The sequence below is a fragment of the Phragmites australis genome, chromosome 5, assembly GCF_958298935.1.
Source record: "Phragmites australis chromosome 5, lpPhrAust1.1, whole genome shotgun sequence".
NCBI classification, from domain to species: domain Eukaryota; kingdom Viridiplantae; phylum Streptophyta; class Magnoliopsida; order Poales; family Poaceae; genus Phragmites; species Phragmites australis.
The window spans coordinates 46,444,366-46,470,519 of record NC_084925.1 but is presented as its reverse complement, the minus strand read 5'-3'; the positions used below and the strand labels follow the sequence as shown (position 1 = coordinate 46,470,519).

The window sequence follows — 26,154 nt, the reverse complement described above, 5'->3', positions numbered from 1 at the left end:
TAAAACCTTGGAGGGTGTGAAGAAAGGAAGGTACATCTCGGTGCTCTCTTTGTTTATTCTAATCGTACCAATTTGACCAGTATTCAACTAAAACAAGAGTTCCCTCAATTTCGTCATTTTGTCTATTTCAACACAGTGTTTAAAAGAGACGCAAGACACTTTAAAGGAAGAATTTATGCAAGCTGCCTTTACTCTCTTTTTTGATGTCCAAATAATTTTTCCAAATCTACCTTAATCATCGCTAGATCGACTTTAGAATCATTTTATAGTGCATGCTTTAACCTACTTTCCACAACCCCATTTCCTCAACAAACACAAATAGAAAGAAAGTCGGAGGGAGTCAACAAAACCATTAAACTATAGGCATGTTTGGTTCGTATTTAAGTTTATCACATCTAAAGGTAGCTAAGTGAGATCAAGAAATTTTTAACTACAATTATGCCTAAATTAGTTAAAAAATTAAGAATATAACGTGGGAGCCAATAGACTAACAAAATATAATTTAATATAGTTATAACAGTTAATTAAAAAGTTATCTAAAAATCTATAATACAACTAACCTTAAATATGTTAAATTTAAACACCAACCAAATATATCCTATTTGAAGAGGTGCCACCGCAAGATGAGCAAGTCATCTCGCTCACTTTAAGCTTTTGTATGCAAGCCACAAGAGACCGATGGATGCTCGAGGCTAGGAAGATTTACAGGGTGGTCTAACATAATAATCAGAAATTGCAGGGTCCTATCCACAAAAAATAGTAAATACAGAAATCCTCTCCGCTTCCTCCTTCCACACAATCAAAACATCCCCCATATATACCCCTCCCGGCTCACCCATTCCTCGCGATCCCATCCAATTCCGGCGCCGGAGAAGACGCGCGCAGGCCTCCTTCCTCTGGAACCCCGCCGTCTCGAAGGTGATGTAACTCTCCTCTCCTCTCATCGTCCGCAAGCCCTAGCGTAGCGCGCTTAGATTGCTCCAAGACTAGAGTTTTCTTCCCTGTTGTGAGCAATCCAGTCCAAATATTCCTTCCTTCCTTCCTTTCTTTCTTTCCAAGATGCTCCGATCCGTCCAGTTCCATTAGCTTTCCGATTCGATTCTATTTGATTGCCTTGTTCTAATAGAGGCTGTTTTTCCTGAAATTTTGTTACTTTAAGCGGTTAAGCCTGTCCCTGATACTGATGGTGGTCCATGGAGGATTGCGTAATGACTTGTTTGTTGTCCGTAATCCTTCGCTCTTATCGTTAATAGTATACCACGCATTAATGTGAATGTGATGATTCACCTTCTGTTAGGTCCCGCTCTCACCAGACATGCTTGGCTTGGATGCAACCGAGCAAACTTAGCTGTGCATCTGCCTGGCATTGCTTATTTTTGATGTTGATGGCCTGATACTGAGATCGCTGAATCTGCTTGGCAGGGCAGTGTTTTCACGGACGACTTGGGTTCAACGGATGAGCATGTGTGAGAAAGATCAAAATTTGCCCTGGGGATACGACCTTTTCCGGGACCCTTTTGCTCCCCCAACCGGGTACTATGGGCCTCTTCCCGGTTACTGTGATGGTAACTGTTGTGACCTCCATTATGGTAGAGGTAGTCAGTCTTGTGGAATATCATGCAGGCTTCTTTTTGTGCTTAGTAACCATTGAAAAAAAGAGGAAACAGTATTCCTCATGTATGTATTTTTGGTGTTGCAGCTGCAGCACATCCAGATGAGACACAGTTGCATTCTTCTGCACTCACATATGATTTGTACAACCCATCAGTAGGCATCTACCATCCCGGTGCTGAAAATATCCATTATCTGGCTCAAATATTTAACATACTGCCTTTGCCTTTCCCTTTTTCCTAATGTTCTCGGTATGTCGCAGGAAGTGCTGATGAGCATGACCACGAGGAAGTATATATAGAACCGTCTAGTTCCTCTCCAGGGCCAGGCAGTGACGGTTACTTTGAGATGGAGGAGGAAGTAGGGAAGAGGTTTCACCCCATGGTCCCAGTTCCCGTGAGTCTATTGATCCTTTGAAGTCAGGTTAAGAAATAGTATTGTTTAGCTTCGTTTGCATATTATTTTAGATCTGCTTCCTCAACCACCAGTAGAACATAAGTTGTGCTTCTAAGGAAGCTTACCCAGATCATTAACAAAAGTACCTTTATATGTTTAGCCAAAATCTCATTGGAAAAAATATGCATGAATATCGCTTTCGGTTGGACCGCTAACCTTAAATGCCAATTGACTTATGATGTGACAGCGAATTTCTCTAAAAGTCTTTCGATATTTGAAACACCAATTAACTTTGGATGTTCTTTGGTCTTAATGTGTATCGGAAAATTGACCCAACACCCATTCGAAAAATAGTTTTATGATAGAGTTTTGCAAACAAAGATGTAGATATTGACGTTCTTTTACATCAAGATGTAAATATCGCATAGCTTCAGTATCCTTAAATAATGCTACTATATGCATAATGCAAATAACTAAAACTCCTATTAGTTACTGCTTTTACACAGTCACAGATACTATCCATTAATGTCGATAGCAGTAGTGCAAACTGTCCTTTCCTTTTCCATTATCATCATTTCTGAGAAGAAAGTGAAACTGTTGTGAATATCTCTAATTACCTTCTGTTTCTCCCACTACGTTCTCAACTCTGGTTAAATAATTTGTTTCTGCCTTGTCCAGCATGTCCCTAGAATTAATGGGGAAATTCCATCAATCGATGAAGCCACCATGGACCATGAAAGGCTGACAGAAAGGTCTGTCCTTCAGTTCTCAGTGAATGCCTGCTTTTATGTTATATGCAAGTCTTAAACTTCCCCTGGGCTCTGCTTGTGTCAGTAAATGCTTTTAAAGCGTCGCATGGTCACAATGGATTAGATTACAAGCATAAGGATGTTTTTTTTTTCTTCCATTCTTTTTCTTTGTAAAATGTGGCCAGGTGGAGTTCTTCAATTTCATTTTTCATCTTTTAGGTTGAAGCTGTATGAGTTAGTTGAACACAAGGTGAAAGGAGATGGCAACTGTCAGGTAGTATCATCCTCACCTGAATGCTTGATTTTTCTTTCCTTTTCCACTTTTCACCTTCCTTTTCTCAGGTGATGTCCGTTCTTCATTTTTCTGCCTTTGTCTCTCTTTCTTTCTTTCTTTTTTGGGTCACAAAGTGGCCCCGTACTGTGGTATTGAAATTTCTTAGTCCATTATTACCTTCATGCATCACAACCAATTGATGCTAATTGCATGTCCCCAATTCCACAGTTTCGGGCACTGTCAGATCAGCTTTACCAAAGTCCCGATCACCATGAGTTTGTGAGGGAGCAGATAACTAACCAGGTAATTGACTGCATCAATTTTTGCTTTGTGATTTCTATCCCCGTGTACATTCTTTATCTTTCCGCTGATAAATCATTCCTTCCAGCTTAAAACTAACCGTGATGCCTATGATGGATACATTCCCATGGCATATGATGAATACTTGGAGAAAGTTTCACGGTTTGTTCCACATCGTGCCAAACATTTGTGAGTAGTACAAATTAAGTGCATGTGAATGGTTGCTTGACTTGTATTTTATTGCATAAACTAACAGAAGCGGTGAATGGGGTGACCATGTGACTTTACAGGCTGCTGCTGACAAGGTTTTTATACAATCTATCTTCCAGTTGTCATACACGTGCCAAAGCATAGCATATACATAGGATCTGACAAGAATGTTATTATTTAGTCATCCTAATGTAAGACAACAATCTGATGCAGTACGGAGTAAAAATTTTCGTTATGACATCATTCAAGGATACATGCTACATCGAGATCCAGCCTAAGGTTCAGAAGTCCAACAAAGGTATGCATTTGATCCTTGCACTCCTCAAGGGCCAAGCCTGATATTTGTTTTTCAATCCTTGGCTGGTTGCAACATCGGAAATCTCATTCTTTCCCCTGCCTGGTTGCAGTGGTACTGTTGAGCTTCTGGGCCGAGGTGCACTACAACTCCATATATCCGCAGAATGGTGAGTAGGCCTGCCATTGGCATGCCCGGTCATCGTCGCCAATGTATGCATCCAACATTACATATACTGCCATTAGTCTTCTGTATCCATGGTGTATACTGTGATCATCTGGAAGCGGTGTTATCTTGGCTCAAGATAGATGCTATGTGGTTTGTGAACAGATGCCCCGACGTCTCAGACGACGAAGAGGAGGAGATGGTGGCCGTTCTCGCACCACCAGCACCGTTGATGACTGAATCTTTGTCGATGGAGCTCTGCGCATGATCATCATCTTTGTCGGATGTCGGCACGGTGGAGCTTCTCTTCATTCAGATGAGGTGGTGGTCCGGGGCCATCATCAGTCATCATGGTCATATGGTCCTGCGCTGATATCCATATGACAATAGAACTAATGGCACTATGATTAATATCGAGATATAGATAAATGGGATGGGATGAAATAAATATGGAACTGTCCCGTATATAGTTGGAGGCCGGTGAGTGCCTTGTATTATTGCTTGTATTTACAAATTTTGCCGATTGGGAAACGATTATGGTAATAATCATGATAATAAATCAGGTTGGAGTTGAGATGCCCCGTTTACTGGCTGATCTCTGTTCGAGTGTAGCATCAGCAGCAGCAAAAGAAAAGCAAGTGAGAAAAACGACTGATGGCTGAGAGGCGCGTAAAAGATGGGCCAATGTCCATCCTTATGCTCAGAACCCACCAGCTCAAACGACAGATGATATATGGACATAGCTTGAGGCCCAGAATCTCATTTGCAAATTGAAGGGCTCACTTGAATCCGGCCCTACATCTGAATCTCCAATTGGTTCTTCAGCACCTCCAACTCAATCTCCAATTTCAGATGGGTGACTGCTGTTGTGATGTTGCATGGCCACCTTTGCTTGCACCGTCCGTGGTTACCCGCAAGTAAAGCTGTCTAAATAAGTCGTGTCTGGTGAGTCTATACGTGGCCAGCTATTGTAGACATGGCAAGTCAGGCTATGCCTGCTTGGCTCGACTATGCCCTGTCCTGTTACTCGGAATGGCATGACACGGCCCGAGTTGATAGCTTTCAATCATCTTAATTTCTTGCTTGCATGGCAAGTCAGGCTATGCTTGGGCCGACGTCTCAGCCCGGCTATGCCCCATCCCGCCGCCTGGCATGGTACGGCCCAGCCTGGTAGCAAGTAGAGTAGTACCGGTTTGAAGGAATGTGGAAGAGCTCTGCGGCGCCGATCAGCACCCATCCTTCTAGACCTAGATCTCTCTTTCTTTCTCTTTCTTTCTCTTCAGGAGACGAGTAGTGCAAGAAATAAAGAAGAAGAATCCATTCCATTGGGCCCGCCGGGGAGAAAAGGAGAAAGGCCAGATTTCGCTGTCTTTTAATCCCGGCCGATGATTTCACTGTACATACGGAACGAATTCTGAAAATCATTCGTGCCCCAAAAGAGGAAGGAGTTCCCTGCTTGCTGTTGCAAGATTGGAGGGCTCTCGCTTCGTTTCGTTTCGCACTAACATTACTCTAATTATTACTGCTGCTATTATTCGGCCATTGCAAACAGATAAAGCAAGAATATGTTCAGAACGCATCTAGGAAAATGTTCAGACCGCGTTACTGGAGTTGGAGAGAGAGAGAGAGAGGAAGCAAGCTGCGTCGGGGGCCGCAGACCGTTGATGGGTTGTCTTCTTTTTTGGCGCGCCGCAACGCAGACCATATTCGATGCGAGCTGTCATCGAAAAACAAAATTAAAACAACGACTAGCTCTAGTCTCAATTCTAGTTGATAAGTTTAACATCAAGCTAGAAACCGAGCTAATAGTTAAAAGATCTTGTTTGGTCCTATCGTTTTACATTAAACAAGAGTGCTCGTCATCTAGTGCAGCTGCAGCTATACCACTAAGGTGGCGTTTGGTAACCGGGAAGAGAGGGATAGGGTAGAGAAAGTGAAATAAAAAGAGGGTTAGGATAAAAAATGAAACAGATGTATGGTTGAAATTGAATTTTAGTACACATATTCCTTTCCTTTTCTCAGTCCAATGCTGTCCAAACGCCACCAAGCACTTTGCTTGCTGGTAATAAAAAAATGGAATATTGTTTGCAGTAATCAAGCGTTGACTTCTAAGAGCACGGGGCTTTTTGAGTAGTTACGGAATCGACAAGACATCATAATCAATCTGCTAGGACTCGCCACGTGTAACGTTAGAAATATAATCGAATATGGTTGCGTTCTTGAAATAAAAAAAACGAATATTGTTCATGAATTTTATATGAATAGATCTCACATGAGCTGCATTTTACCAACAATTAAGACATACCAAAATCAGACGTCGAGAGGAGTGAAGCATTTGGCATGACAAAACCACAATAAAACCGGGAAGAAACCCTCGAAAATAGGAGAAAATCAGGGGGGGGGGGGGGGAATTAAAAGATATTCCCAAGAAGAGAGGAGGTTAAATAGAGAGAGTGGGGAAAGAGCAGGCAGCAGAGGAAGAGGGAGAAGCAAACAAGGGCGCCCGCCGCGCGGCGACCATGTGGACGCCATGCGCGCGCGCGGCGTGGACGTCGTGACACCTGCCGCACACCGCCCCAGCGCCGCACCGCCTCGCCATGCCCCTGCCGCCGCAATGCGCCTCAAAACTCCCCTCTCCTCCTCCCCACCTCGAGGTCTCGCTCTCGCTCTCGCCTCACTGCCGCCGACTCCTCTGATCCGGTCAACGTTTCTTGATCCGGCTAGCTGGTCTCTCCGTTGCAGGTTGGGGACATGGGGGAGGAGGCGCCGCCACCGCCGCCGCTGAAGCTGCTCTACATTGCCGTCGCCGACGGCGGGGGCCGTCGGGCGTTCTGGTACACGCGCCCCGTGCTGCAGAGCACCCTGCACCTCATGGGATGCAAGCCTCGCCATGCCTTCAAGGTCCCTCCTCCTCTTCCTCTCTATTCACGTCTCTCTCTCTCTCTCTCTCTCTTCCTGCATGTGATCTTGATCCAAACCTCTGAAGTGCCTGCTCGTAGTTTCATTTGCTTGGCGTGCTAATCTTGCGCCCTGATTGAATGAAACTGTCTGATTCTCGTATGCGGTAGATCCCTGCATGAAAAGCTTGCTGCTTTCTCTGCGGTTTGTGCGCGAACCGCCTGTTCTTGTTTCAAGTGACCAAATCGTATGTGCGGTTTATGATTGGAGATTGCGACATGGAAAAGCGACATCTCTAGTGGTTGATGCGCAGATATGTACTTGGCCCAAACTGAAATCCTCATGTCCTTTCGTTGCTCTGGATCAGATTAAAAAAAACTCGCTCATGTCCTTTTCGTGATCTTTTGGTCGGGGGCGTTCGTTGCAAGGAAATATAGAGCTGTGTGATGCTTCAATTGGATCAATTCTGCATTTCTTTGGATGCTCGAAATCCACCTCTGTTTTTAAGTTCGTGTTCTTGTTGCGAACAGAATATGTCTGTTAGTGATACTTGGCTTGTGGGTCATCATCATATATATACTGTCATGCAACTGTTGCATCTTAGTTTAGCTAGTGTGAATTCTTATTGCTTTCTTGGAATTACTATATTTGATTGACAAAGACAACACCATGTAGTAAGATGTAGACGCGTTTGTTTTGGCTTGCATGATGCATGGCCTTTTTGCTTTCGGACACTAGTTTGATGGGCTACCATTCTAGACAGTATCTGGTAATTGACTTGAGCTGGTATCAGGTTCCCACTCGATATGCCTTGTTTTACTCTGATTTGGTCATGGCCGGTTGACATCTTCTGTTTTTCTGACGGTCCAGTTGGGTTAAGTGTAAAAGCAATGACTTGTTCTACTCTGATTTGGTCATGGCCGGTTGACATCTTCTGTTTTTCTGACGGTCCAGTTAGGTTAAGTGTAAAAGCAGTGACTTGTTTATACCTACTGCTCTGTAGACTGTGTGAATTGCACGTTCCTTTTTTAGACCTGCAACTGCAATGATAAGAAATTTTTCCATCCTTCTTGGCACCATCAGATTAGCAAGAGAGTATTCAATGTGATGAAGAGTGAATTCTTGGCTGCATCAAAATCAGATGTGGTAACCAAAGAAGAAAATTACCGCACCCTTGACGTTGGTACAGATACTAAGCTGCTGAATCCAGAAATTTTGGATAAAAGTAGTAGCAGCATACCATTTGAATTATACAAGAATCAGACAACTGTTGTTATTTCAAGGGAGGAGTTCCTAAGTGTTGTATGTGATGCCCTCTCTTTGTACAAGTATGTCGGACCCAACCAGAAAGCTGACTTGCTTCTCGCTTGCAGGTAAAATAACTTCCTTGTCGCTGTCTTTGTGAATCCACATGAATCTTAAGCAATAAACAAATATATATTTATCCATCCATTTAATTCACATGATTTTCATCATCTCTATGTCCATGCATGTTCTAGATAGAAATGCATGTTTCACATGCTTTATTTAAGTGAAGTTATTCTTCGCAACAGAATAGATGTATTACCCATCAACAGTTCATCACAGCCACTCGAAAGCAACCTGAAAGTAATTAATAAAATTTCTTTTCTGCTTTTCTCCAATTGTTTTAATCAGAATTAAAGAGAGAAAGAAGTCAGTGACAATAATCTTGTGTGGGACAAGCGGATGCGGCAAGTCCACTCTATCATCTTTGCTGGTATGTTCATCATCTAAAACAGTCGCCCATTTCTAGACCAGCAATTGCTATACCATATTAGTAATCCGGTAATCTGCTACAAGTGCGTGCATTTATTAATTAGTGTCCATAATACAAAACCAACTTTGAAGCACCTAATTCTTTCTAGTTCCACTGACTGTTTAATTGCTTCCAGAAGATTTTATCACAGCTCAAAGAAATGAATGATATTGATTATTGACAATTACTGAATGCCTAATACAGTCTGTTTCTGTTTCCCAGGGTAGTAGATTGGGTATCACGACAGTAGTTTCTACTGATTCCATCCGACATATGATGAGAGGCTTTGCAGATGAAAAACAAAACCCTCTTCTCTATGCCTCAACCTATCATGCAGGCGAATGTTTAGATCCTGTTGCGGTTGCTCAGGCAAAGGCAAAGCGCAAGGCAAATAAACTCACTATTGTTTCTAATCCTAACACCAATGAAGGCAAAGATGCCACTTCAGACGAAAAATCTCATCGTGGATCCTCAGAATTACCTCCCAGAACTGAGTTAATTGGCAACAAGCAAATGGCAATAGAAGGGTACAAGGCGCAAAGCGAGATGGTGATCGACAGCCTGGACAGATTAATTACATCCTGGGAAGAGCAGAAAGAATCTGTGATTGTTGAAGGAGTTCATTTAAGCCTTAATTTTGTGGTGTGTATTAGTCAAGAAACGACACAGGGATATTTCATTACAGTGTTTATATTTATGTTATTTTGCATTCTTTACTTATATCTTCTTTCTCCTAACAACTGATTAAGCTCTTTTATTTTCATTATCGAATAGATGGGGCTAATGAAGAAACATCCTTCCATAATACCATTTATGGTATACATTACAAATGAGGAGAAACACATGGAACGATTCGCTGTACGCGCAAAGTACATGACACTAGACCCAGCAAAGAACAAATATATCAAATACATCCGGAATATCAGAGCTATCCAGGAATACCTTTGCAACCGTGCTGACAAGCATCTCGTGCCGAAGATCAACAACACCAACGTTGACCAGAGTGTGGCGGCTATACATGCCACAGTTTTCAGCTGTCTTCGCCGCCGAGAAGCTGGGGAGCAGTTGTATGACCCCAACACAAACACGGTTGCCGTAGTGGATGAGGAATACAGAAACCAGCGTGCAGCTAACACCTTGGGTTCTAAGGGCATGTTTCAGTTGATCCAAAGGAAGGGGTCTTCAAGGAATCTGATGGCTCTCCTTAACACTGATGGTTCTGTCACCAAAGCTTGGCACGTAGGTACAAGCAACAACAACGGGAATCTCAATGATACTACAAACAGCAAAAAGGCCGTTGAAAGTCCTATGTTCGATCCCTCACAAATTGGGAAGGCAGAGGCAGTTAATCTCCAGTTTGGTCCTTTCGGGATCAGTGCCTTGATGAGTGATACGGGTGGAACCAGCTATACCGGAAGTGTAGAAGACCTGAGAGCTGATAGCGTTGAGACTGGTGGTAGAAATTTTTCGTCATGCTGCAGTTCACCAAACATGTCAGATTCCACTTCTAAGGAGGTGTGTCTTGATACCAACATTATGATTTGAGTAGCGTGTCCGCCTGCAACAGTCTTTTGTGTGTTTGAAATGTTATAGCATCCACTGCAAAAGCTCTTGACATGGCCGTGCTCGACCATACGGATGTAGAACTTTAGATTGTTGGCATGTGATATGATAGTGTGTCGATGTTTTGTTTACAAGATCTCCGGTGCAATACTTGCAATCTAACAAATGCTTTAACCTTTTCAGCTTATGGAGGACTATTCAGTCTATGGTAGCGAGGAAGAAGAAGAAGCTGACGACCCACATGATGCTGAAACTGATGAAGATCTAACGGATGAAGAAAGAGACATCCACGAGGTAGTGAAGACTCTCTCTTCGATATTCAACGATTTTGGTTTTAGGATTTTGTTTCTAATTGTTTTACCATGCTAAACACTTCAAAGTCGAAGATGCTCAATGTTTTTTTTTGTGCATCAACAAATGCTTGCAGATAGATGCAGGCTCTGTCGACGAGCACTCCACCAAGTCAGACGAGGAATACGACGACCTCGCCATGCGGGACGTGATGGAGAACGGTGACTGGTCCGACGACGAGCAAGCTGTGAGCAGCACCAAGAACTCAACAGCCCTGGAGAGCATCCCTGGAACACCTGAAGATGATGGCATGAAGGGCCGATACCACCACAAACTGGACCTGTTCCTTAAAATGTCCAAGGAGGTAGCCGCCACCAGAATGCCGTGCGCGTCATAACGCCACCGGCCAGCCAAAGCAGGGGTGAGGAGAAAGCCAGCGAGCGATGCCCTCTGGTCTCCGGCGACACCGGGTCCCCAGCGGTAGTGCTGCTTCGGCACCTGTGCTCTGGTTGTAAAGACAGGACCTGATGCTCTGTTCAGGCAGCCATGTATGTATCCTTGTGTTGGGAATAATATTCCGGGCAAGCTTTGTATCCTTGGAAAAATAACATCCCAGCTGTTAATAAAGTTCACCACCTGGAGCTTAGAATCTGTGTCATCCAAGAACATGCTCTTTGGTGAAACCGTTAACACAAAGAAACAAATTGCATTTCAAATTTTAAACAAGAACTAAGCTTCCAAATCAGTTGGCTCGAAACCTTCAAAAATTATTTGAAAATCATACAATCCTAAGGGACCCTGAGATCAGTGGATTCAATGGCTAGAAGATTACGTCATTACATGCATCGTTGCAAAAGATAAACTGAAACATTTAACAAACAGTATGGAAACGTTGAGAATAACAGCATTTGACAAACAGAAACATGCATTTGATTTCTGCAGAATGTCAGTAAATTAAAGCCTTTACAGAGATTAAACATCACCATGAACTGAACCTTACACACTGATGAAAACCAAGGCAAAAGGCAAAAGGATCTACAGGTGTCCTTGCTTCCCATCATCTATGATAAACCTTTTTGCTAATTGCTTCCATATTTTGCCTTTTTTCTTTATCCTGCTTGGAGCGGCAAACCATACAAATATACAACTTTCTTTCCTTAAGGACAAGCAAAATCTCTTATTTTATTTCCAGAGGCTCTCCTTTATTTACATCAAAAGGCCTTGCAAGCCTTAGCTTCTCCGGTTGTACTCAACATGGCTACTGGTAATGGTTAAGCTAGCCTCGCTATCTGTCTGTCTGTACAGGTGTTATTCTGTCAACTAACAATTGCCATCTCAGGAAGATGAGGCGGCGCCAATACGTCGTTCTGAAAGATGATAAAAACAGAAGCAAAAGGCAAACACATCAGTGGCCAAGAAAGATCAAACGAGAAGGATGAGCAGTTATCAGAACAATTTTAGGCGTTGGGATGTACCTCCTGCAGCAATAAGCTTCTCAACACGAGCAACAATATGCTTCCCATAGGTATATCTTTTCAGTGCATTCAAGTGGACCTTGATACGGGAAAGAATCAATTCACGGTTCTTGTCATCACAGGTCTCGAGAACCTTCTGCACTACATAGTTTGCAAACTGGTCTTTCATCATTGCCTGGAGAACAAAAGTCTACATTAGAAGCGTGTTGGGAATGCAATGAAATTCAACCCTACAGCAGCAGCCCATGGTACTGAGACGGACTTTACAAAAACAAAAATAGAATAAGCAATATCTTCCACTAATAATGTCACCGTAATTCAGCAGCTAAATTGAAACAACAGTTAAAACATTACTCAAACATCCAGTGGTAAATATAAATTCTTCTACCTTTCCTATAACAGACATTTTTCTGTAAAGAAAAAGCAAGTTCAAATGGATGGTCAAAAACAAACCTGTAATGGCACATTCTCATCAGTTGTGCCAAGCATTTCATTGATTAGAATCTGGCGTTCCTCAGGAGAACCAAAAGTAAGACACTTTTCAACAACATTGGAAGCAAATTTCTGCTGGCTCATCTTCACTATCTGTCCAGCGAGTTGTGTAATTATAGCAGAACGCTCCTCTGGTTTCCCATGTTGCAAAACGTGCTGCAAAACAAGAAATGGGATTATAAGAAGCTATTTGTGTAAATGGGATGGGAAAACATGAAGTGGAAGGCAATGGCAAGTCAATACAGCATATCACAGCATAATATGACAAATTCAAGATAAAATAAAACTATTGAAAGCTAATTTCATACAATGGCATGATAAAGTGAACATCACATCAACACCAAAACAGAAAACTTGGCACGTGGCAGTGAACCAAAAGTATGGACAGAACAGTAGTGGTGTAGGTCTTAATAGACAAGTGCTAACTAAAACCACTTCCAGTGACAATATATAGGCTTATAGGCACAAGACTATGGATGTTAGATCAACAGAAGTTAGATCCAGTATAGGGCATCACTGCGTAGCTTTAATAGGCACAGGCGAAATCAAAGTCATAACTCAGTACATCAGAAAAATAACAGGAAACAAAGACAGTTACCTGGATTACATAATTGCCATACTGGTCCTCTGTTAAAGTGACCACATACTGCATTATCTCTTCCATCATAACATTTTGTGTGCTTTCATCGTCGCAGTGCTCCAAGACCCTCTGGTGGTATCCAAGAACAGTAAGTACATTTGTCAAAATCTATAAGGAAGACTGTAAATCAGAGGAAGGTCGATATAGCACCTGAATAACACGGCAACCATAGGGATGCATGGAAAGTTCCACCACATGTCCATAAAAAGCTGAAATGACAAAGCGTATCCTCTCTTGAGGGATGCATTCTATGCACTTCTGAATTACATGGTTGCCATTCTGATCACGAACACATTTCATGATAGATCCATCAAGCTCCGAAGCCATTTGTGTTTGTTGTTCCACATCAACCACTTCCAAAGCCTACAGAACAACAGTATGCCCCTAAGCCTCCAGAGAGATAAATCTTTGATAACTACATAACTGGGATTTAAACAAATATGGAGGAAACATTGCGCTGGTAGCAATATACGAACCTTCTGAATCACCCGGCAGCCATACATTTGAAGACTCAGCTGCAATACATAACCCTTCAGAAGGCTTGCCAGTTGCTTCTTTTGTGTATCAGTCCCGTATTCGAAGAACTGCCAAGCTCAAGTAATATTACTAATTAAAGAACTAAGAAGTTTTAAATTTCAATATGAATCTGCAAAACATGAAAGGTAAATCAAATTTGTCCAATGTTGTTGCAAAAGAGGGTTGCTCACCTTCTGTATAACATAATTTCCGAAAACATCAGTCATCAAAGTGCGTGCATGGGGAAGGATCTCTGGAAAAACCATGTTCTTCTCTTCAGTAGAAGCAGTTTCTAGTTTCTGCTGTATAAAGCGACTCCCATACTGATCCGAACTGCAAGGTGAGAGATAGAACCATATAAGCTTAATATATAAACAAAGCAACTTGACTCTGTTGGAATTCCAAGGAATATTACCTGAACTCTACCACATAACCTACAATATCTAACAGCTCAAAAGATCTAGTTTTGTTGGTTTTGAATTCCTCCAGCAGGGAGGACCCATAACCGTTATCCATCAGACCATTCTCTGAATTCCATGATACCGTGGATCCTCCAGCAGTGCTCCTCACCATGGATGGACTTTGAGTTTGCCGCTCTCCTTGCCTGACATGGCCTTGAGGAGATGAGATAAAAGGACTAGATGGTGGACTTGTTAGATATGTCGTTCCCATACCAAATGCAGGATCATTGCCATAAATATTTGGATTAAGAGCACCAGACTTTCCCAGGTACGCCATCCCATACTGTAGCTTTTGCTGGGCAAGTAATGACCCAAGATAAGCATTTTGGTATCCAGGACTATCCAGGTGTCCTGAACCAGTAAAACTCCTCCCTTGGAAAGGGCTCATGCTTACAGTTGCACCAAGGGGGGGATCAAGGTTTGCCTGCAAGTACTGCGCATACATTGTCTCTGTTGGTAGGCCCTGAAAACTGGATCCCCCTTGGTTCAAAAGAAGGTTGCCATATTCACCATCTGGACATGAAAATACAGTTCAAAAGGTGAGTGAATGATTGAGTGTGTGTGTGTGTGTGTGTGTGTGTCTGAGAGAGAGAGAGAGAGAGGGGGGGGGGGGGGGGGGACGGGGATTCAGTGTACCAGAATTCAGTTGATTGTTCAGCATGGAGGAAGCAAAACCGCCTGCATGAGTCTGTGTATGCCGTCCAGATAAATCAATGCTAGGGCTATCACCACTGAGATTCTGGTAGTGAGGAACTGATCCAGTTGAGCTCATCAAAGATCTTTTCTCATGGGCAGTACCATGTGGTGATTGCATAGGAAACTTGGTATTGCTATGAGATGCTAGCTTACTGAAGTTACTTCCCCCATTTGGAAAAACTGCATATTCAGGGGCAATAAGCAAGTCTTCATCAGTATTTTGAGTTAAGTTTTGCTGTGAAAATTTCCTATGCTCCTTCGGTAAATTAAACAGCACATCTTTCTGATCACCAAAGTTCTGGTAAACATGATGCTGCACTTCAGTTTCCACATTCGACATCTCATTTCCAGATAGGCTTAAGTTAGACAGAATTGCTGCAATGTCAGCACCATCATGATTAAGTGAGGCAACAGCTGTAGCTTCAACCTTTTTATCAGAATTTCCCATCCGAACTCCAACTGGAGGAAGGCAAGGGCTTGGAGTCCTCCGAATCAGCTGGGGGTCAGGGGTGGTGCTTCTTGAGATAGATGAGCCTACAGCAGAAGCAAAGGTATGAGACATTGATGAACCTAGACTTTGCACCCTAGCAAGACTGGGTGAAGCGGATCCGGATCGCAGGCCATTCATGGATTCTGATCTGTTCTGCAGTTGTGCTTTGGATGAATCAGAGGGCCTGATTGGATTTGGGCTCTCAAGAGCATTGCGGCTATTAGAACGTGAAAAATGACCGGCTGTAGCAGCAGGACGGCTAATATTTTCCTGCCATTGAAACCATTTCAGATAATCAGATGAGAAAAAACAAGGAAACACAATGCCAGATGCTGTAATAGATATAGTGGTAATGCATTGTAGTAGCAGCCTATCAGTATCTATGCGAGAAGTTTCACATGATAATAGCAGGCACAAAACAAAATACAGTCACCCTTCCATCCATCAAGTTCAGCAGTGAACATAACTATGGTGGAATTTAGTGTTACTAGAAGTATGATTTGCAAGGCGATCTGAATAATCCGTCAATTTCATATATGCATACCACCCCAAACAGATCAACAGAGAATACCTATAGCTACATAGTCAGTGAACATCACATAGTAATTTAATTCCATTCATCGAGAGTGTCTGCTTCTACTGAAGTTTAAATACAGTAACAGAGAAAATAAAAACCAATGATGAAAGATCTTCCAAACCTGCAATGCATCAGCAAAGCTCTTGCGTTGAGACCCAAGGGCATTGACATCTGACAACCCGATGAGCCCATCAGTGCCCCTGCCAAGCCACTCCGATGACTGCTGCCGTGCAAGCCCATTCCTTTCACCTCTCCCCATTCTATCACTCAGAAGCACCTTCTCTCCACCATTCTCATGTGCCCCTGGCTGCATTGAGAACAGCGAGTTTCCACTCCCAACATCTGAGGGCCTCCTCCTTCTATCCCCAATACCTCCTGATACAACCTGGAACCGCTGCGCGGCACGCCAGTCCTCCTTCGACACCATTGGCGGTGGAAACCTTGGGTTGAAGTGCTCATTAGAATAGTAGTATGACAGATATGCTGGGTGCGACCTTATCTCCTCCTCAGTGAGCATGTCAACACCAGTGCCGCTACTGCTGCCACCACTGAGGCTGTTGACATGAGCCGGTGAACAGAGCGCCCGAATGGCAGTGCGAGAGCCCTCGACAGTGGGGGGAGCGCTGCCACTACGGAACATGCTGAGCTCATCGGCAGCCGACATGTGGTTCTGGTCCATCAAAACTGCCTGCAGGTCACGCTCAAGGTCCTCAAAGGTGGGGCCAGCCACTGCTGCTGGAGACGGCGCCATCGCTTAGTCTCAATTTGCTTCCTTCCTTCTTGCCTCCCTTCTGCGCAAAGCCTAAACCAGCAAGCAGATACTTATTAATATTTGCGTGCCCAAGCTTGCATACAATTGCCTGATTGAGTAGTAATACGAAGTTATGCATGAATTCAATTGAAAGAACGATCGGATGCGTTTTAAGAGAAAACCAGCTTAGAGAAAATAAGAAATCGCTTCAATTTTAAGTTTTCGCCGTTTATTCTATCAAAGAACCGGGAAAAGTTCCACCTTTAAGGGAAGTAAGGAGCTGCAGCATCAAGTTACCCCAGAACGAATAAACAAACACTAGAAGTCACTGAAAACCCAAACTTTCTGACGAATCCCCGATTAAAACTTGAGAGAAAAAAAATCCTAATCCACGGGATGAAACAATCAAACATTCACTAGCCCAACTAAAAGAGATAAACAGAAAAGATAAAACATCGCACAGCATCCCATCTCCTAGCAGGTGAATCGATCGAGAAACTAAGCGAAGCCGATAAAAATCTCACCTTTAGAACGGCTTCAGCATCAAACAGCCACCGGTCGAGTCGAGCCCACCCCGCGAGCACCTTCAATCCACTACGGAATCCAAAGCGCCAGCCGCCTTCCCATCCAGAGGAACGCCTCGCGCCTCCAGTAACGACGACGATGTTTGGATTCAGCAGATGGATTCTGGTGAGGACTGCTCTGACGAGGGGATTTATTTAGGGTTTGGGGATTGGGGAATTTCTGGAAGCGGCTGCTGCGCCCGGAGAGGAGAGGGAGGCGAGGAGGCGCAGGGACGAGACAAATGGGAAAGGAGCAGAGGAGGAAACAGAAAGCGACGTCTGGCCTTTTCTTCCACCCCTGGAGACCGGTAGGCGTGGCCGCCTCTGGAGTATGCCCCCACCGTCCGATCGACGCCTGCACTAATCTCAGAGCGCCGTATTATACGCACCAGATACTGTCATGAAGCCATGAAGGTAGTTCATACGTATATGACGTAGAAGTAAAGTTTTGAAGAATATCGAGCGAGAAATTAAAATCGACGTGATATGTATCTTTACTTTGTTTGAAACAGATTCTTTTTCAAGAACAAAATATAATTTATCTATATTTCTATAAAATGGACGAATTACAACAAATTCAAATATTCTCCACCGTACATCTTACACGATAAAATAGTCCATAGTTAAAGTTAATCTCATCTCCTCACCTCAATTGTTAAGAAACTTCTAATCAATTTGAAAACTTGCAATTAATATACGCTATTAATGTTAATAAGTATTAATACATTATTATTTTCTTCTACCATATCAACAACTAGAATCCTCTATATCTTCTATAATAATACTAATTAGATATAGAACGGGAGGGGTTCTAGTCCGGATGGTTAGTCACATGGACTCCCAAGCTGGTGGTCGGTGCCTAATGTACCTCGGCTGGAAAATCTATTTTTATCTAAAAATCATAATTAGATATAGAATATAAGAGTGATAGAAGAGTTTTTGATATATAATGTCTACAAGTCTTAATCACACGACTTAAATTTGTACTTGAATCTCACTAATTACAAAGTGTAATCAAATTCCTTGATCCTCTCTTCCAGGCAACAATTAATCACCTCTTATGTCTCGCATGATCGCATCTAACTCCGAGCCCGTTTCACTATGTTGCACGTCACAGGTTTGCTCGAACCCATGCCATTTCATTTCATTTTCTTTATGTGCTATTTCCTTTCCCTATGCAAGATAAATATATTTTTGCTATCTTAATTTAAGAAACTTTAGATATGCATCATCAGATTTTTTTGTTTTTAATTATTTTTCCATGATTTTTTGCCCCATCATAATATTACTGATTTCACGTGCGTTGTTGCTAATCTCCCTCATTCATATGTTGCTTGTTTTAAGAACGCTGGTTGTACCGTGTTACTGTGGCTGATAAGTGGGCACCACATTCATCTGTTTGCGGTGGGGCCAGAGCGAAAACACAATGTTTGCCTTGATTTTATGAGCGGAAACACTATTTGACTGGCAAGTCAAACGAGCATATATCTCTTTTTTTTTTGTGAAAGAAACAATATATCTGAAGGAGCTAAATGGTAGGCATGGAAATGAAGAGACGAAGCGACTGCCCTATTGCGTTTATAAAATTGTGACACACAATAGTGCTGAGGTTGCGATGATGTTAAGAAAACACGGCACAAGAAAGGCATTGGATATTGTTTGTGGTTGAGAAAAAAGTACATTCTCGGGCACCCAATATTAAAAGTGCGCAGGGAGCAAATTAAGCAAACAAGGGAACCTGCTGCCACTTCCCAAATAAATAAGCTGAGCACACACACAGTCTTTTGATTCAATAACAGCATTGAGTAGTTCAGGGTGGACAGCATGGCCACACCACTTCAACATGTATTCAGAAAAGTCATTGACTCAATATTATTATCCAATGGCTAATATCAAGGCCAATCAGTACATAGGCAACAAGTTTTGCCATATTGAATTATTTTGATAGGACAAATTCCATATAATACACATGGATACATCAAGGACATCACAAGAATGCAGCCACCAGTAGCTAAATTTCATCATTCTTCCACCAACAGAGGCTCCAAGAAGTGCTGCCCTGAGTGTTTATGTATGATGATGAATCGATGAATTGTGGCGCCTCTGACCATGGATGCTAATTTGTCAATACAGGACCTGACGTATGGCTCAATCCATGAGCAAATATCAATACTGAATTATCTTTCCTTCGAACGATATTGTTACGCTAAAAGACAAGCTCGATCATTCCTCCCGCTCGATCATCTTCCGGATGTCATCCATTACCAGCCAAGATTTGTGCCCACCTATCACCTCGGCCTGTTTCTGGGAGTCACTCCACAGCTGCATGGGACAAAACCGTCCTAAGGATGGACAATAGCATGATGGAAACCATGAAGAAGGAAACAAACCTAAGTTGTACCTGTATAGAAGGCATCTTCTGCTCCAGCTCCGCATTACAGATGGCACAAGTTGGACAAAAGAAGGCATTAGTGATTAAATTAATTTAACAAATATACTAAGGATCCAATTTGTCAACTCTGTATATGTGTAACTGCAGCAGGACAAGCTAAGAAGAGACCAAATACATCATTGGAGGATGTTTGATATGGTACTCTGTTACCAGAGGTAGAGGATAAGGCTAGGAAAAACTTATGTGCAAGTTGCAGAAAGCTGGCAACTGGCAATAAAGTTTCCAGGGCCGCTAGAGGAAACATTTCCACCACAACAGGGAAAGAAGCACAAGAAAGGAATTCTAGAAGCTTCTCAAAAAGAAACAAGAGGTTTAGAGATACCTTTGATTTTTACAATAAGAGGCATAATTGGGTGTAAAGAAGTTTCCTGATATATTTATCAACATAGTGCATGGAAAGACTTACTGTTACTCCTGCACGGCTCACAAGCTTCTGTGGAACAGCATTGACATCGACACAGTAGAACCGGATTCTGCATGACAAGTTCTCATGGAGATCATCAATTTGTCAACAACTCAAGTGGTGGGGTACTTTGTTGAACTGGGAAAAATTCTCTAACCTTGGATGGTATTCCGCGGCCAATTTCTCAAGCTTAGGCTTCAGATATATACATTTTCTGCACCAAGTCGCCATCCTACAAATTGCAAAGCTTGGTATGAATTCTGGCATTAGCTGAAAGATGCTAGGGAAAGTTTTGACAGTCGCTGCTATAGGAACTACTTGAGATACAATTTGACACTGATAATATGTTTATCATACAACTTAGCTTTTTATTGCATATAGAACCTGCGGTTGAAATTGATGTGAAAATGATAAGGTGCACATTTTTTACATTAAATAAGTATGGCTGGAGTACCTACCTTCAATCATATGTATGAGTTAAATAGCCAATAATTTGAAGAAATGACACCGTTATTTATATGGCAAAGTCAATACAGGTAAGCAACCTGCTGATCACTGAACAATTCAGAAGAACCAGGAGAGCATAATCTAAACCATAGGGTGCAACACATACAGGATATAAAAAAAATGGCCTTTGGCTCCACATTTGGCTCCTCAGGGATAGACACCAATACAGAAAAGCTAAAACATCACCAGAAGAAAAGAAAAGGTAGATATAACTAAAAGAAGTAAATAAGACTTATGCATACAAACATGTGCTCTTAAAACACCATGCGTATTGATCATTTCATGCGATATACCGATGAAGATCATTCATCCAAATTCCAACCACAGGAAGGACAATAAACCAGGCTAGGAAGCGCCTGACCATATGAGTCGCAGATAATCCCTATTTCATCCAAGATGCTGGAGTAAATATGTAGTCCAACAATGACCACCTAATCCAAGAAACTAACCCTTCTTTCATCGACCATTTCATCCAACATCGCAGATTGGTACACTAATAACGATCATTTTTCACCATAGAAATCGGAAACCAATGTTACTGCCGTTACTAATCAATCCTCATCTGAAATTCTAGGACAGCGGAGTTACCAGAGCAGGACGATGGGAAGGTCGAGCTGCTGCGCCTCCGTGAGAGCCCGGTCCAGTTGCTGCTCGCTGCTGATGGGCTCCAGCTCCACCCACGCCGGACCCTCCTCTTCCTCCACCCTGTCCTCAGACGCGGTTGCCGCCGGAGCCGCGTGGCGAGGCCCCGGAGGCAGCGAGATCGCGGCCCACGGGGGTGGCGATTTGGAGGGAAAGGAGAGACGGTGTGGGGGAGCGCGGGTGCCACGAACTCGAACGTGGGACAGCGCCGCCGCCGCCGCTGCGCCGGCGGCGGCGGCGGCGTAGGCAGGGGCAGGGGCCATTGCCGACGTGGGAGCAAGAGACGTGGACTTTTCTCGGCTTGTTTCTTTCTGGCATGATGCCGTATTTGTTTCTCCTGTAGTTGCATTATTTTCTTTGCCGACTTGTGTCACTGCAGGTGGGGCCAGCACTACCAGAAATGAACATAGACAATTTGCTTTCTCTTCCATTTTTCACATCTCATATTGATCGCAAAACAAATTCTGATTAATTTCGAAACTCACTGTTTCAGTACATAAAATGCTCAAACTCAAACCACTCTACACATACACATTAGGGTGCAGTTTGGATGTAGGTTGAAATAGGAAAGGGAAAGGGATGTGATCAGTGAAATTCAATCTCAGTTATTTACCTCTCTATCAGCTTCTATCATAACCCTCCATTCATTTTTTTTTTCCTATTCCACCCCTCTTTTTTCAGTTGCCAAACGCCACCTAGTTGAACATGATACATGTTGATTTTTTTGTTTCAAAACTAAAATACATGGGGATTGGGAGGAGGAAGGAAGCTATACATGGTGTTACACGATTGGGGTAAATGTGGAGATTTCTACCGCTTGTGCTGGCTGACAAGAAAGCCAATGGAAGAGCAACAACTTGGTCAACAAATGAACTTGCAAATGAACATCCGATCAGTTGTTTCTGATTTGGAACTCGCTTCAGATGCCCGGTCGCAGTAGGGCAAAGCCAGCAAAGAATGTTAGGACCCATGATCTGTTACAAATAGATCCAAAGATTCAGTCAAAAGGAGTAGCAAAGGAAAACAAGAATAAAATTCAACAGTCGAACTGTGTAAACTGATCTAAATCGCCAAAGCCAAAGTCGAAGACTCCGGAACAGAAATAATAATGATGGTTTTAAGGGTAAGTTTCCGATGTTATGCATCGTTTTTATACAAACAGTACCATTTGAATGTTCTTCTCGTGCCAAGATGGAACCGATGGTGATAGTTCTGTCCACTCTTCTTTGCAAGCCACTTTGCTCTTACAGCCTCTCGGCACTGATGTTAATGAGCAGTAAAAAAATCAATCATGGTACCAAGAAGCTATGTGGTGGATGGAAGTCTGGAATACTCATACCAAATTGTACTAACTTACCTCTATGGTTGTCATGTTGTTACATAAGAGATAGATGTGAACATAATTGAGAACCGATTGTCAAGCTTAAGAAGAATAACAGGACACCTGCCAAGATCTGAATTTCCATGATAATCTTTTAAACTCAATCTTAGTTTGGTTCTTATAAAAGAAGCAAAGAAATAAACACAAAAACCATACCGCAAACTAAAATAGAGAATAACTGCATGCATGTCAGTCCGCAATGTTACAGCTGAGGCACAGAATCATACAGGTTTTCATGACAACACTACATGCACAGGAAAAGCGCTTGATTTCATCATTATGGTTTGAGTTCTACAAACCTAAAAGGCTCTTCTGAAAGTTTGGACCGGTTCCATCTATCATGCAACTTAAAAAGTTACCAGAGTCCTTTTTTATTTCTGCAGCTAATACTTATGACCAGTCTCAGTTGAGTTGAAATCCATGACAAACTGATAACTCACTAGAGTTGTACAAGAAAAGGCTCCACTTTGTATACTAGTTAATGATTTTTGAAGATCACTTCCCTTGGATTCTGGTAAGTTAAAATATATCTCGGTGGTTCATGAGAACCAATATGGTTTCATCAAAGGGCGCACTATTCAAGATTGTATATCCTGGGCTTTTGCAATTTCTTCATACTTGCCACGCTTCTAAAAGAGAGATTGAAGAGGGGCGACATCATTCGCTTCTCCTATTTTCAGAGAGATTTTAATTCTTGCTTGCTGGTCTACCTGGACACTTCATAACTGTATCATTTTTTACAATGGTGCGCTGTCTTTTGAACGTTGGAAGCATACCTTAAAAGAGGAGATGTTGCTGGTTATCCATAGGGCTAAACCAGCTGTAAAAGTAACCATAGAATCTTGGATTGAGACAGTTTTCTAATTCGACTTGGATTAGCTTAGAGTCTTTCCACTTTGAGTCTACGACTCATTCTTGTAAATTTCTGCTTTAATGAAAAAAGATTGCAGTAGGGGACTCCCCTCCTGTTTCAGCTCAAAAAAATGAAAATATATCAACATGTGCAAGCAAAACCTCCAGTACATTACTGGTGTCTGCTATACCCTAACTGACTGAACCTCTGGTAGAGTAAATTAACTGTACTAGGAGTTAACAACTATCTAAATATGTACATATCATATCAGCATGAGCATATAAAGGTTGGAATGTCAATTGAGCTTCATGATACAGTAGGCAAAAAGCCTAATCTTACTGAAAATCAACCTAGCAAAGCTTGTACCGATGAATTTCAGTATAAAATGAAAAAAAAATATATGATGCAGTGGTGTATAAGGATAGTGGCATCATAACCCGATGACGCATTGAATATTTCGCAAGAAAGAGACTGCTGATAGCATTAGAGAGAGCTCCTAACTCAAAATAATGGTCAGGGGCTCAGGGCACTTACATAGACTATCTTCACGTAAAGAATATCAAACTCATGCTCTGTCAGAAGAAATATCACCTGCAAAATATTTTGGCGCAATTGTGAAAAAGGCCGTTGAAGATGTGTCAATTGTGGTCCAAATTAGTCACTTACAAATGAATAAAGAGAGCCAATAGTAGCATTTAGAACACATATGATGAATGCTTTGTAGTTGGCATATCCCACACAGTTGTTGATCCCAGACACAGTGATGATCCTGGCAGCAACAACATTAGTAGGCCTGTTTATTGCAGCAGTGTAAGGCAAGACATAGCATCCCTATTGACAAAAAGGTGCAGAACACACCTTTTGCAGACCTTGCAGTGGTGGGATCGAGGAGGCTTGAACATGCAACACTTATCACAATTCCTTGATTTCAACCCCTAATGTAACCAAATATCATTAGCGTGCTCTACTAAATAGAGAGTAATACCATCATCTGAGAACTAGCAGTAGCAGCTATCTCTTGCAGGATACAAGGAGTACTGATTGTGCAAAGTGACATGATAAGATAAAGAAAGAAATGTGATCATCTGTATATACATAAGGATCCCAGGTAGTTCAGGCGATTGGTTTTATTTCAGGAGAAGTTCAAGCTTTCATGGAGATTGACAGTTGATGTAATGACATGGATTCCAGCTAAACTAGTGATGCAATTTATAATTCCAAGTGTTCTCAATGAATAATCATGGCAATTTCGTAGCAAAAAATACACAGATAGCCCCTCAAGCTCGAGAAGAAAAGAACCTAAAATCCAAGAAATTGAAAGCAACGAGCACAAGGAAAGGCGAGAGATCTCGGTTCTCCTCCCTGCGCGTCCTCGGCGTTGGGGGCGAAGGGGCGGGAACTGCGCCTAGGTCAGCGGCAGACGAAGGCGAAGAAGCACGCTGCGACGGCGCGGGAGACGGCGGCCGCGTGGGCGGCGCCGGCCGCCGTGCCGAGGCCCAGTCAGTGGTCCAGGAAGACGAATACCGTGGTATAGTACACGAGCGCCATCACGGATATCACCGCGACCACGGCGGCGGCGGCGCCCCTCTTCCGCGCAATCTCTCTGGCCGTCGCCGGCGAGGCGGTCTTAGAGGTTGCTCTGGGCCTGGGCTGCAGTGTTAATGCATGGGCCTGAATTCGTATGGCCTCCAACCGTTGGGAATTCAATACTCGCTTATATTTAGTTGGGCCTCGAATGTGAAGTAATTGGGCCCAAATATGTGCTAAACGGGCCATACTAACTAAAAACATAGCTACCTTGTGCAACCTAGCTAGACACACAAATAAGTTACTAGTGCATCACAAACATATAACTAATAAGGCACCGTTTGAAACGCAAGAATCTCACATGATTCCTACGGGAACTGCACTATTCTCTATGAAATTCGCGTGTTCTGAACGGATCTGGAATTCTTCTCTTACCTGGTTATTTCGATTTACACGTATCATACGCGTCCCAAATCTTGTGATGGTACATAGATATAGTACATAGCACCTGTGTTCCCTATGTAGCAAGCACCGTACCATCGCTGCGATCGAGCTAAGCAGCTACGTACGTAGGTACGTACATGCACTATAAAAAATTATTTTTTAGACATTTAGAGTAACTTTCTACATGCGGTTTAATTGATAAATCGTCTGAACAATTGACGAGAGCATTCTGCGATTATGGGCCGTCTGTAGAAATATATTTTCACAGGTAATTCATATAAGGAACCAGCTGATAATAATAGATTATTATCACAGTCGGTTCATATAAGGAATCGTCTGTAAAAATGGTCATTTTCACAGGCGGTTCTTTCGGATCTTTACGTGAACCGCCTCTGAAAATGATCATCCATTAAAAAATTTATAAATTTTGTATATGAAGTCGGATGAGGAAAAAATCTATATAAAAATTGTAGCTCTCGATGAGATCTATAACTTTGTAGTTGACATTTTTTATTTGAAGTCATTTAGATATCCAAATAATCGTTTACAATTTCAAACGATTATTTGGTATCTAAATGACTTCAAATGAAAAACTTTTCAACTATAAAGTTGTAGATCTCGTCGAGGTTTACAATTTTCATATAAACTTTATCCTCATCCGACTTAGTATGAAAAAATTATGAATTTTTGGAGATAAGTTGTCACCCATTTTCACAGATGGTTCCTTAAACGGACAGCCTACGATAATGACGATT

The 26,154-nt window shown here is 42.4% G+C and overlaps 3 protein-coding genes and 2 pseudogenes across 8 annotated transcripts; 2 read left to right on the top strand and 3 right to left on the bottom strand.

Annotated features, from left to right (window-relative positions):
* The first annotated feature begins 767 nt into the window (after nucleotides 1-767).
* LOC133920111 (OVARIAN TUMOR DOMAIN-containing deubiquitinating enzyme 12-like) lies at nucleotides 768-4,522 on the top strand. Of its 4 annotated transcripts, none has more exons than XM_062364765.1 (12): nucleotides 768-918; nucleotides 1,423-1,565; nucleotides 1,700-1,786; nucleotides 1,874-2,007; nucleotides 2,686-2,759; nucleotides 2,976-3,030; nucleotides 3,259-3,333; nucleotides 3,419-3,492; nucleotides 3,587-3,635; nucleotides 3,754-3,838; nucleotides 3,948-4,004; nucleotides 4,166-4,522. In XM_062364765.1, the coding sequence occupies exons 2-12, from the start codon at nucleotides 1,457-1,459 to the stop codon at nucleotides 4,231-4,233; spliced, it is 867 nt and encodes a 288-aa protein (XP_062220749.1). In that variant the 5' UTR covers nucleotides 768-918; nucleotides 1,423-1,456; the 3' UTR covers nucleotides 4,234-4,522. The 4 variants fall into 4 exon arrangements, with proteins under 4 accessions (XP_062220749.1, XP_062220747.1, XP_062220750.1 ...); XM_062364763.1 differs by having other exon boundaries at nucleotides 1,423-1,595; XM_062364766.1 differs by having other exon boundaries at nucleotides 1,423-1,595; nucleotides 3,948-4,047.
* A 1,963-nt stretch (nucleotides 4,523-6,485) lies between these two features.
* LOC133920110 (P-loop NTPase domain-containing protein LPA1-like) lies at nucleotides 6,486-11,180 on the top strand (annotated as a pseudogene).
* Nucleotides 11,181-11,436: 256 nt separating this feature from the next.
* Nucleotides 11,437-17,469, bottom strand: LOC133920109 (pumilio homolog 1-like). The gene is made up of 11 exons (XM_062364762.1): nucleotides 17,152-17,469; nucleotides 15,998-16,678; nucleotides 14,750-15,569; nucleotides 14,068-14,626; nucleotides 13,844-13,985; nucleotides 13,613-13,720; nucleotides 13,287-13,499; nucleotides 13,095-13,205; nucleotides 12,458-12,652; nucleotides 12,005-12,179; nucleotides 11,437-11,896 (listed from the first exon to the last, which is right to left on the bottom strand). The coding sequence occupies exons 2-11, from the start codon at nucleotides 16,625-16,627 to the stop codon at nucleotides 11,865-11,867; spliced, it is 2,985 nt and encodes a 994-aa protein (XP_062220746.1). The 5' UTR covers nucleotides 16,628-16,678; nucleotides 17,152-17,469; the 3' UTR covers nucleotides 11,437-11,864.
* A 1,567-nt stretch (nucleotides 17,470-19,036) lies between these two features.
* Nucleotides 19,037-21,880, bottom strand: LOC133920107 (thioredoxin M4, chloroplastic-like). Of its 3 annotated transcripts, none has more exons than XM_062364759.1 (5): nucleotides 21,141-21,877; nucleotides 20,203-20,277; nucleotides 20,049-20,115; nucleotides 19,592-19,618; nucleotides 19,037-19,512 (listed from the first exon to the last, which is right to left on the bottom strand). In XM_062364759.1, the coding sequence occupies exons 1-5, from the start codon at nucleotides 21,623-21,625 to the stop codon at nucleotides 19,414-19,416; spliced, it is 753 nt and encodes a 250-aa protein (XP_062220743.1). In that variant the 5' UTR covers nucleotides 21,626-21,877; the 3' UTR covers nucleotides 19,037-19,413. The 3 variants fall into 3 exon arrangements, with proteins under 3 accessions (XP_062220743.1, XP_062220744.1, XP_062220745.1); XM_062364760.1 differs by having other exon boundaries at nucleotides 19,592-19,609; nucleotides 21,141-21,872; XM_062364761.1 differs by having other exon boundaries at nucleotides 19,357-19,512; nucleotides 20,049-20,129; nucleotides 21,141-21,880.
* A 61-nt stretch (nucleotides 21,881-21,941) lies between these two features.
* LOC133920108 (probable protein S-acyltransferase 15) lies at nucleotides 21,942-25,071 on the bottom strand (annotated as a pseudogene).
* Nucleotides 25,072-26,154: the final 1,083 nt, after the last annotated feature.